This window comes from Sorex araneus, chromosome 1, assembly GCF_027595985.1.
Source record: "Sorex araneus isolate mSorAra2 chromosome 1, mSorAra2.pri, whole genome shotgun sequence".
Taxonomy (NCBI): Eukaryota; Metazoa; Chordata; class Mammalia; order Eulipotyphla; family Soricidae; genus Sorex; species Sorex araneus.
This window is the reverse complement of record NC_073302.1, coordinates 416,088,430-416,100,939: the sequence shown is the minus strand read 5'-3', so window position 1 is coordinate 416,100,939 and position 12,510 is coordinate 416,088,430. Positions and strand designations below refer to the sequence as shown.

The 12,510-nt window shown below is 37.7% G+C and overlaps 1 protein-coding gene across 1 annotated transcript in view; it reads right to left on the bottom strand.

Annotated features, from left to right (window-relative positions):
• The window catches only part of CFTR (CF transmembrane conductance regulator), a 145,472-nt gene that overhangs the window by 83,137 nt on the left and 49,825 nt on the right, over positions 1 to 12,510 (bottom strand). Inside the window, exon 12 of the mRNA XM_004602252.2 lies at positions 8,263 to 8,454. Within this exon, the coding sequence (XP_004602309.2) occupies positions 8,263 to 8,454 (192 nt within the window). The remainder of the gene's footprint in view (positions 1 to 8,262; positions 8,455 to 12,510) is intronic.

The following is a 12,510-nucleotide window of genomic DNA, read 5'->3' as shown; positions in this document are numbered from 1 at the left end:
TCACTCCTCGAGGGGCTCTGGAGCCCACATGTATCATGGATGGAACCCAGGTTAGCTTGTGGGCAAGGCCAGCACTGTACCAGTTGTACTATCTCTATGGCTCTGAGAGTTTAAACTTTTGTAAGGGCCGAGCCTTAAAGTGCATTGCTCTAAGGGGTCTTTAAGAATGTGTTTCCAAGGAGGTCAAATTAGAAGAGATATCTAAAACAAGTGAAAAGGATTATCTTATTTTGACTCCACATTAGACTCACTTAACTGCGAGTCTCTGAATTCCTGATTTCAGAGTCTCTGAAATGACCCTTTTAAAAATATAGTTTTAGAAAGCTCTTTAGATTAATTTGATTCCATTGGTGTAGGAATTGGCCTTTAGGAAGACACTAATTCCTTAAACCTCTTCTAAGTCAATCCACCCAAGATGCTGGGCTAGGGGCCAGGAAGATGACTCAATGGTTTCCAGGGCTTTCCTTGCCCTCCTAACTATACTTTTAGGAATCCCCATCAAGGAAGGGCAGGGAAGATGTCTCTGTGGCTTAGAAAGCACCCGGGGGCAAGTATGAGATCCTGATCTTAATCTGTGGGCCCGGGCATGCATTGAAGAGAGTCTTTCTGCCCCCATAGTCAGGTCACCAGCAAGAGAAAATAAAATACCTTTGTAAAGATGCAGGAACAACCCAATCCATTACATGTCTTTCTTGGTGTTTTACTGGTATGTCATTATGCTGTTCTGTAGTTGGTGCTGCTCTGGAGTTACCAGCATATTTTGCAAGTCCCTAGTAACTAAGCTTGCTGCTGTGTTATTTGATGCCATTAGTTTGCCATTTTCATTAGCATTATCCTTTCTTTTGCAAACTATAGATTTATAATTTTGAATATTTAATCACATTGCTAGGATCAAAGTGAAAAGCACTAGTCTTTATTTCCATCTTACCGTCAGTAAAGTTCAATGGATAAATAGTTAAGCATACGAGATGGAGTTTCTTATTGCAAAAAGGAAAGAGTCCAAAGATTTGGATATGGTTTCTGGTCCATCAGTTACAAATCAAAACTTTTTATTTTTTTTTGCTTTTTGGGTCACACCCAGCGATGCATAGGGGTTGCTCCTGGCTCTGTGCTCAGAAATTACTCCTGGTGGTACTCAGGGGACCATATGGGATGCTGGGAATGGAACCCGGTTTGGCCGAGTGCAAGGCAAACGCCCTACCTGCTGTGCTATTGCTCCAGCCCCACAAATCAAAACTTTAACAAGACTTCTACTTTCTCACCCTTTCTCATCCTTTAGATATTATTGAAATTCTATAAGCTTCTGGCTACAACATCTCCATTAGCCTGTGTTCCATCCCCCAGTTGCATCTGATACTAGAGAAATTATCCTAACACTATTTTGATGATTGCAGCTCCTCAGTAAGGTTAAGCAGCTGGTGATAACTGTGGATCCTTCTCTCTTCCAGAGCACTTGAGCATAGGTTCTTCTGGCTTCTACTAAGCCCCAAGTTTCCCCAGCTCTTCTGCAGTTAGAGTGTCTTATAAGAATTCAATTTCACCAGTTAGATGGTATATGGAAGTAAAGTGGAGAATTTCTGTCTTTCAGCCTCTTTGGGTAAATGAGGTGAGCGAAAACCACATTCTGATGGCCTCTCTCAGCTAAGTTCTCACCATATAGCCTCTCCTTTCCAGACCTAAGTCCTACCAAAATAAAGTGCTCTGTGAGTGCAATTCTCTCTCCTGTTTCTCTCTGTTTCTGTCTCTCTGTCCTTCTTTCTCTCTATCTTGCTGTTTCTCTGTCTCTCTCCCACCCTCCTTTCCTGTCTTTTTCCTTCCCTCCATCCATGTGCTCTGTGTTCTGATTCTGAAATGCTTTTGCTGCTCTTTTTCACTCAGAGAACTCCTATTTATCTCCCTGTCCTCAGTCTAGATATTTCTTCCTCCAGGGAAACCTTTCTTCACCCATCTAAGGCCAGACTACAAATGCTGCTTTTCTTTCCAGACACAGGACCCTGCATCAGTCAATATTTAGGAATTTACCAAACAGTACGAGAATTTTTCCTTGTTTTTTTCTCCACTGGAATTAAAGCCCCATGAGTCTCATGTGTCTTGTCCACCCATAATGCCCAAAGATTGATACAGTCCATAGTTCAATGTCTCTACTCACATGTATTTACTAAATTATTAAATGGTAGACAGATAAATACCCTCCATATATATTTCCAATGTATATATTAATAAAATTTAATTTTAGACAGGAACCTTGGTACATAAGGAGGCAGGCTCTAAGGCGCCTAACGTGGCACTGTGCCCATAATAAGACATATAATAACAAAAATATTTTAAAGTGAAAATTTTAATTTCTTGAATTTGATGCAAGAGTAAATACTTTTGAAATGAAAAGTAGATATTATAGATAGTACTGATATATATATCAATTATAATATTATTGCTATTTCAAGGACTATTTTGCCTAAAGAACAAGTGATTAAATATGATTGAAAACCAGAGTCCCCTTGCCTAGAAACGTCTTTCTAAACATTACTAAACATTCTCAAGCTCAATTAAAGTCTACAGTTCTATTCAAATGCAAGTATAAGATTCCTTTTGGTTCCTTTGATTAGCTATTCTTACAAAATGAAAAACTCTAAGTGGAGGAAGGATATAAAATCCCACTTCTTCAAGACAAATGGAACATAAGGCATAAAGATAATGATACAGCCTGGCTTATGCCTTTGGAAGACAGTGATTTTCCCCCCTTAATACAGAGCCTGGACTGAAGTGATAGCACAGCGGGAAGGGCATTTGCCTTGCATGTGGCCAACCTGGGTTCGATTTCTCTGTCCCTCTCGGAGAGCCCGGCAAGCTACCAAGAGTATCCTGCCTGCATGACAGAGCCTGGCAAGCTACTCGTGGCCTATTCGATAGGACAAAACTGGCCAAAAACAGTAACAACAAGTCTCACAATGGAGACATTACTGGTGCCTGCTCGAGCAAATTGATGAACAATGGGACAGGAGGACAGTGCTACAGTGCTAATACAAAGCCCTGACTTAAATGTCTTAGCTTCCTTATTTATTCATGAGATAGCTTCATCCAGACAGTTATAACTAAAATCTTGTACTTTTAAGATTTCTTGTACTTTTAAGTCACTGTACTGGTGACTTGCCCATAGCTTACAGAGAAGGGCAGTCTAAAGATTATTTTGCTTGTAGAGATGTGAGAACTTTTATTTATTTATTTATTTTTGCTTTTTGGGTCACACCCGGCAATTCACAGGGTTACTCATGGCCCTGCACTAAGGAATTACCCCTGGCAGTGCTCAGGGAACCATACGGGATGCTAGGAATCTGAACCAGGGTCGGCTGCATGCAAGGCAAACTTCCTACCAGCTGTGCTATTGCTCCAGCCCCGTGAGAACTTTTAAATGGTTTCAGAGTTGTAATCTTATGTCTTCTTCCTAGTTCAAATACCGTCAGAGCTCAGCATACGTTCATTTTGACTGCAGACGTCTAGCAAAATTGTCAACAGGTAACTGGGCAAGGAGGATTCAATGGACCAATGTCTGCAGAGCCCTTAGCATAGTGCTTCTGACATGGTCTCTCAAGAGATGTTGGCTAGCATTTATTTTTAATAATTACAGGGTGCAAATGAAATGGAATAACAGTTTATTCTGGTAAACACTATGGCATTCCTGTTTGGTTCTGGTTCAGTAGTTGTATAAAATTAGTGTACTTGCTTTGTATTACAGCAGCACCTTCAAATTTAATTGTCTATCAGGAGAAAATTGCCGGTGGTTGAAGGCAGTTCCTTCTGGTTTAGGGGACATAGTTCAATACGCTTCAAGTATCAGTTTTAGATATCAATTATGTCTTGGCTACCACTGAATGCAGGTGCTAATTTCTATGGCACCTTTATATTTACAAATGTCCCAACCGAACATTCCGGAATTCTCCTACAATGGTGAGTTCACCAACCAAAGGTGAAATGGCAGTTCAATGCAGGTTAGTTTTGGCTAGATCTGGCTACCCCCAGGTCAAATTCAAATTTAGTTAGTCATGTGGTATCTGCAAAATAGCATTTATTTTCCAAACATGAACCAGTCACTAACTCATTCCTTTGCTTACTTCCCTCCCAAGTTTTTCATACTTCTGCCAATTTCCCTCCCAAATTTTTTTCTTTTAGTAACCTCTTGCCAACTTAAGTTTTTTCTTCTAGTTACCTAAATATGAAAACTGTCAAGTGGGGGGGGGAATACAAAACATATTTTTTCCTCCTTCAACTTGTACAGTGATGCATTTATAATAGTCTCATAACAAATACTTAATGAGGATCATTTTGTGGTTACAAAAGGATGGCAACAATTTTGATGAAACATTGCAGATCCTAAACCTCTGACCTCTTCTCACACTGCCCACCGACACTTTGTTATGAAAGTCAGTTACTTCTCCACACCCTGGTGCTTTTATGAGAGTTTCACTGACAACAAACTACTGTTATCCAAACACTAGTCTATGCAAGTCTTTTGCTGTCAGTTCTGTAGATATTAGTGGTAAAGTGCAAATGAAGAGACGTTCTGAAAATAAAAACAGCAAAAGAGGGCTGCGGAGATAGCGCAGTTGGCTGGCACAAATATTCTACATGCAGAAGGCTGGGGTCATTCCCCACCATCACACAGTTCAGTGAGCCTCACTTGGTGTGACTCCTGAGCACAAAACCAGGAGTAGCTACTGAGCACCAACTGCATGTGCCCCTCCCACCAAAAAATATATTTAAAGCTTGAGAATGGTGAAGCTTATCACTGTTTTCAAAAATAAAATATGACTGTGGTGTGCCTGAAGAATAAGTTAATAGGTCCAGATTGTGTAGGCTCCCCAGAAAGCTGGTCAATTTTCAGAGTTAGCTAGAAAAGTTAGTCATATTTATGAAGACTCAAAAAGGTGCTACATGAGAGGAAGTGAGTGGGCAGAGGGATATAATGTGATACCTTAAAATAATATATCAATTGGCCTTGAAATTTATTCTAATATTATCATCACTGAAAATAAGACATGAATAAAGTCTTAAAGCGGGGCACTGAAGATGACTTCCTCACACATGTTCACACATGCTTCTTACTCTCTGAGCACTGACGTGCCCTTTCCCCTGATAAAGTGTTAAAACGATCCCATGAAGGAACGATTTTCAACAACAAACTAAAATGAGAAAACTATGTGAACTATGTTACTCGTGCTTTTTTCTATCCAAGCAAATTTACACCTACCTACTTACTCCTGTGACACCAAGCATCACTACATACGCAAGAACTTTGTAGATATTAGAGCTGAACAAAAACACAAAAATGAGGAAGAAAATATTCTGTTCTCATCACCTGTTCCAAGCCCTGATGTAGCACACTGAGGACAGATCAACTTTGGCAGTCAAAATGAAAACACACTGAATCATGAATGTTTGTGTTTGGTGATAGGGGCCACGTAGAGAAAGCATTGAGGGAGTCGCTTGCAGCAAAAGGTGCTTAACCGTCATGGAATTAATTTGTGGCTATTTTATGTATCTATGCTCAAAGTTTCTCCAGACTTACAATATAAAACATCCCCTTCTACTTCCCCTTCCCCATAGGGATACTAGTGCTTTGCTGGTGGAGGTGGGCATGGGAAAATTGTAGCCATAAAAGACAAACATTCATACTCTTGTAAATCAATATATCCACAATAAATTTAAATTATTTTAAAATATAATAATAAAGGTTTTCTTATTTTAAAAAATTGCCTTCTGGAAGGTTCTCATTGGCCACTTTCAGAGGTAGGAATACTGAATTAACAACAATACAACTCTGTTGTAACAAAAGCAACAATACAACAACAATACAACAATTAACAACAATATAACTCTGTTGTAACAAAAGCAACTCTGAAGTTACTGAAAATAGGGACAACTTCTGATGTTGACTGCCAAAAGAGTCTAATGCTTATGATTATTTTTATTGCTACTCCCAGCAACAATGCTGTCAATGTACCCAAGGACAGAAAATAGAAGGGCCAGGAGGATTGCCCCATAGCTGGAAGTCTGCTTCATGAGCAGAGGGGAGAAAGCAGATGGAATAGAGGAGGGATCACTAAGAAAATGATGGCTGGAGGAATCAGTCGGGATAGGAGATGTTTGCCGAAAGTAGATAATGGACCACACATGATGACCTCTCAGTGTCTGTGTTGCAAGCCATAATGCCCAAAAGTAGAGAGAGAGTATGGGGAATATTGTCTGCCATGGAGGCAGAGGAGGGTGGGAAAGGGGGGTATACCCGGGATATTGGTGGTAGGGAATGTGCACTGGTGGAGGGATGGGTGTTTGATCATTGTGTGATTGTAACCCAAACATGAAAGCTTGTAACTATCTCAGGTGATTCAATAAAATTTAAAAAACAAACAAACAACAGCAATAAAAATCAAACAATGCTGTCAATGTAATCCTCTCCATAACCTCTTGAGACTGTGAGCCTCACAGAAGAATATTTTTTGAGCAAAACTCTTACAACTGACATTCCTACTGAAAAATATTTATGGAAGACTCATTCAATAAGAATTTATCTTTCTGTCTACCACTATGCTAGGTGGAGTCTAGCAAAATAAATTTTTTTAGAATCACTGTTCTCAAGGAATTTGCCATGTAGTTGGATAGATAATAGCCAAGAAGAAAAAAGAGAAAACAAATAAAAAAAAACATTCAGCAAAGAGAAGAAACAAGCATATTCTCCAATGTTCATTTTATTCACTACACCTGACTGTGTAAAATGCAAGGAGTTTTGGAGATGCCTGATAATTTTTGCCCTTCCTAAGAGTACTAGAAAGGCTAAATCAGTTGCCTGCCATAGGACAGAAAGCAACAGGGACTCAAGGATGGTTATAAAATAAAAACTAAGTGTCTCACTTGAGATTTTATGGCAAGGTAGAAAAAGAGCAAATTGCACATTTGATAAAGCAAAATATGTCACTGTCATTGTGAATATTTATTGATGTTCATCTAGAGGCATCCTTTCTGGCTTTCTCTCACAACCACCCAGTGGTAAAATACTATTCCTAAAAAAATATTTTAAGAAATAATTCCTAAAAGAATATTTTCTTTATAGAAAATATGTTAATTTTTCAGGATAGCTTTTAATTTGTATTATGCTTTGAAAGTATATATAAAATAAGGAGTAGGAGAATAAAAACCTATCATTGAGTCAATATATAAATACAGAGCCATTTATATAATCATTGCAGAATTTGTTCATAATTGTAGCTTTTATGTACTCTATAACTGGTCTTTCTATTTTTTATGTGCTATACTAATGTCTTTTTATTTTTATTTCATTATAATTTTTTATGAGAGGTTGTTAAAGGATTCCATTTAGTACCAAATGCAATTTCTCACAATAATGATTTTTAATCAAGATCACCATTCAGGCAATACTGTTTTAATACTACATAATAAATTTCCTGTTCTAACATTTATATCAATAATTACTGAATCATCCAGTATACAATTTATCTATTAAATAGCACAGGTCCCACATAATGCATTTACTTGGAATATTTTGTATGCTTTCATATTTTCAGTCCAATTTCTGTCATGAAATTAATCAGTAGCATTATTTTCATTTTGTTTACTTTGGAGATTTGCAGCCTATAGAGTTTAGAAGAATATCTGAAGGTCAAAGGGCAAGATGTGACAAAAATTGATCTATTATTCTCTTCCAGCTATTCAAAGCTTATTCCATTAACCTACGTAGTTTTTAAGGTCATTAAAGTCTTCTCATCTCATTTTCAAGTATCTTTTCTAAATTGTGTACTACAGAAATGCCCATTGAGGACATTCATTTCACTAATTGGTGAACAAAATTCCCCCGTTCTATCAAATTTTTTATAATAATCAATATAGCCTAGCATTTAAGAAAGTTTTTTATATTTTTGCAAACTTCTTAAGACAGGATCATATATTTTTTATTAGCTGACTTACAGTATTATGAGCTTAAAATATCCCATAGATATAGACTAGAAATTGAGCTTAATATATCATTTAAGTAGTTTAGAGCTTTCTTTTTTTTTTTTTTTTTTGCTTTTTGGGTCACACCCGGCAATGCACAGAGGTTACTCCTGGCTCTGCACTTAGGAATCACCCCTGGCGGTGCTCACGGAACCATATGGGATGCAAGGCAAACACCCTACCCGCTGTGCTATTGCTCCAGCCCCAGTTTAGAGATTTCTTGTATAGAATCTGAACATTTTCACAACTCTTACTTACCTCTTCTAATTGACATGCTTTGATGACACTCTTATATCTGTATTCATCATAGGAAACACCAAAGATGATATTTTCTTTTATAGTTCCAGGCATGATCCAGGAAAACTGAGGGCAGAATGAAATTCTTCCACTGTGCTTAATTTTACCTTCTGAAGGCTCCAGTTCTCCCATAATCATCATTAGAAGAGAGGTCTGAAAATAAAAGCCACTATAATTAGATCATCTGATCAAATCACGCTCATGATGTACTTGCCTCTAATTGTAATCCTAAGAAAAGGTGTTCTTATTTTATAAGATTCTATGTGCATACATCCCAAATGTATTGCCCTTACTGCTGGTTCCAGATTTTCTGCTATGCCAAAAGAAGCAAACAAAAAAACAGAGACAATCCCAATAGAGTGTGGTAAGTTTAATGATTGAGGCTCACAAATACAGAGAAGAACCTAATTCAGATTGTTTCAACGGAGTTGAAGGAATTGAGTGAACTATATTAGTAGTAGCAAGTACCTTGTTGATCCTTTTTTACGATTTCAATATACTGTTCATAGACTCTGTAAATGGATTCACTTTTTTATTGGATCGTCACAATAATCATATGAGGTCTACAGGGAAAACTGAACAGATGAATGAAATAATAAACACTTTTAGATTGTTAAAACCAATACGAGGGATCTAATTGGAAAAGTCTCCTGGAAGGAGGGAGGAAGGGAGACTAGATATATTGAGTAAAAGGAGACAACTGCATGGTTAAGGATAGAATTGGACGCCTAGAGGCAGACTCAATGTAGTAAATAGACATGATGCTTTAATTTTTTTAATTGACTACATTTCACATTATGTGTTTACAAAAGTGTTGACGTTTAGGATCTTGATGTATACAGATATATTCAGATAGCACCTCACTACCACCAAAGTGCCCACAACCTCACACCCACTGCCCTTGGTCACTTCCTGTACACTGCCATTGCCCTCAGTCTGCTGCTCACAGTTTGTACTCAGGGTTTGTTATCAGTAGCTGTTGTCTATATCCTTGTTTTATTACCCTGAACTCCACAGATGAGTCACATCAGTTGGTGCTCATCCTCCTTTTGACTTATTTCACTGAGTATGATACCCTTCATTCCTATCAACTGCATCATTTTTCCCCCTGTGCCTGCACAATTTTCCACTATGATTATATACAGACCACAACTTCTTTATCCGTTTGTCTGTTTGTGGATATTCCAGTTATTTTCAAGTAAAATAATACAGAAGCCAGAGAGATATATAATCCGGGGTTATAGAATTTGCCTTGCATATGATTGACCCAGGTTTAAATTCCCAGCATGACATATAGCACCCCCAAGTACTACCAGGAATAAGCTCTGAGTATATTCAAATGCTACCTATTTCCCCCATGAATATTAACTGTTAAAACTTTAGATAATCTAGAGATACAAAATACACACAAAACTTCAAAGATAGCAACTTTATTATAGACTGTTATTTCTTCCATATATATGTACAAATATGTTATTTTATAAAATTCAGCTATAATATTCACGCTATCTTGTATGCTTTGTCTTGGTATATTATACAAATTCTTTAGAGCCATTTTTTTCTTTTAAATGACTATTATGCCATTAAAAAACAAGATGAAAATGTATCTATTCAATCTCCTATTATAAACATTTAGAGTTCCCCAATTCAATTTTTAGTTATTAAGACAAAGTTGTGATAACTATGTTTGTATAAAAATCTCCATAAGCATATTAGAATAATTATAATTATTTTAAGACTTGATATTTATCAATTACCAAATTGAATGGAGTGGGATTTCATTCAAAATATCAGTATTTTCCATTTCATGTTTTAGCTATATTTTTTGTCCAATAAAATTATAAAATACTGCTTTCCTAATATGATTAAAAATCATCCTGTTGTGGGGCTGGAGCGATAACACAGCAGGTAGGGCGTTTGCCTTGCACGCGGTCGACCCAGGTTCGAATCCCAGCATCCCATATGGTCCCCTGAGCACCGCCAGGAGTAATTCCTGAGTGTAGAACCAGGAGTAACCCCTGTGCATGCCGGGTGTGACCCAAAAAGCAAAAAAAAAAATCATCCTGTTGTGAGGTAGAGGTAGAGAGAGACAAAGGGAGAAAGTGTGTGTGTGTGTGTGTGTGTGTGTGTGTGTGAGAGAGAGAGAGAGAGAGAGAGACAGAGAGACAGAGAGAGACAGAGAGACAGAGAGACAGAGAGACAGAGAGAGAGAGAAGATAGGCGGGGTAGTGGGGCAGAAAGTGGGATCATTGGTGGGAAATGGACACTGGTGGAGGAATGGATGTTTGATCATTGTATCACTGATAGTATCATGAAAAGATTTGTAACTGTGTATCTCACAGTGATTCAATTTAAAAACATAAAACATTCTGTTTGATTCAACTTCTCAGGGTTTCACTACTCCTTTTCTTTTTTTTCTTTTTGAGTCACACTCAGGGATGCTCAGGGGTTGCTCCTGGCTCTGCACTCAGGAATTACTCCTGGCAGTGCTCAGCGGACCATATGGGATGTTGGGAATCGAACCCGGGTTGGCCGTGTGCAAGGCAAGCACCCTACCCGCTGTGCTATCACTCCAGTCCCAAGGTTTCACTACTCCTAAGGAACCACTGTTTCATCTATCTTCACAGCTACTTCACAAAAGATGTGATTGTTTGCGATAACAATTATCTGCTCATTGCTAGCATGTGATAACTGCCAGTATCTGAAAGTCCTGTAATTTCTCATTCCAAAGCTATTTCTTCATATCTTTTTTTTAAACATTTTTATCAAATCACAGTGAGATAGTTACTCTTCATATCTTATGTAGAAGTAATTTAATTTTATTTGTTTATTTATTGGTTGTACTGGAGCAATTGCACAGCGGGTATGGCATTTGCCTTGCACACGCTGACCCGGGTTCAATTCCTCCGTCCTTCTAGGAGAGCCTGGCAAGCTACGAAAATATCTCGCCTGCACTGCAGAGCCTGGCAAGCTACCCATGGTGTATTCAATGTGCCAACAACAGTAACAAGTCTCACAAGAAAGACGTTACTGGTGCCCACTCAAGCAAACTGATGAATAACGGGACGAGAGTGCTACAGTGCTACAGTGCTATTTATTGGTTTGGGGAGTCATACTCAGCTATGCTTGAGGTTTACTCCTGGCTCTGTGCTCAGGGATCACTCCTGGCAGGCTTGGCGACATATGGAGTGTCCAATATTAAGCCTGCCTTCCTTCCTTCCTTCCTTCCTTCCTTCCTTCCTTCCTTCCTTCCTTCCTTCCTTCCTTCCTTCCTTCCTTTCTTCAATCCTTTCTTCCTACATTGCTTCTTTCCTTTCTTCCTTTCTCTGCCCTTCTTTCACTTTTTATGTCCTTGGATTTAATTCTAGGAAATAAAAGTACATTTCATTTTTCTTATATTTCTAGAAATTAATGTCAAGTGGGCACAAAAATCTATTTTTACATACTTCTCAAACAAATACCTGGTGCCCTTAGTAGTAAATTGTAAAGCCAGGAAACCCTTCTTATTATTGATTTAACTCCCTTAAGCCATAAAATTTATTTCCTAGGTTTTGAGACCAAGTGTTTATTATTATCTGAAAAATAGCCCATATCCTTGGAGATAACCATAAAGTATTTTTCCTACAATAAAATTTAACCCTTTAAGATGTGTTCACTTTTAAATCTATTCATTTATCTCTGGTTTTATATTAATTTGGATAGATGCCTAATGGCATTGAATAAATTAGTTTTCTAAGTATTTCCTTTAATAGAAAATGCATTAAGTGGGAAATTTAATAAATTCAAAAGGAAATTTTCTTTAATACCACTTAATATATTTTTTTATCTTACTAAATCACAAACGGTCCTGGAAGAGGGCTTAAAGGGCCACAGCACACGCTTTGCATGTAGGAGACCTGGATTCAATCTCTAGAATCTCAGGATCCTCTAAGCACCACCAATAGTAGCTCCTGAGCACTGCTAAATAAAATTAATTTATTTATTAAATTCATTTAATAAATAGGCAAATTATATGCAAGGCCTCATTCATTCTTTCAAACTTTAATGTCATCTTTTACTTTTGCATTTTTAGTTCTGTGATTATAGATGTAAAATCTAATCCATGACTTTCTTATACTGTGTGTTCTAAAAAAAAGTCTGCACCAAAAGCTGATGAACATGGATACTTTGGGGGCAGAAAGATAGTGCAGTGGGTAGAGAGTTTGCCTT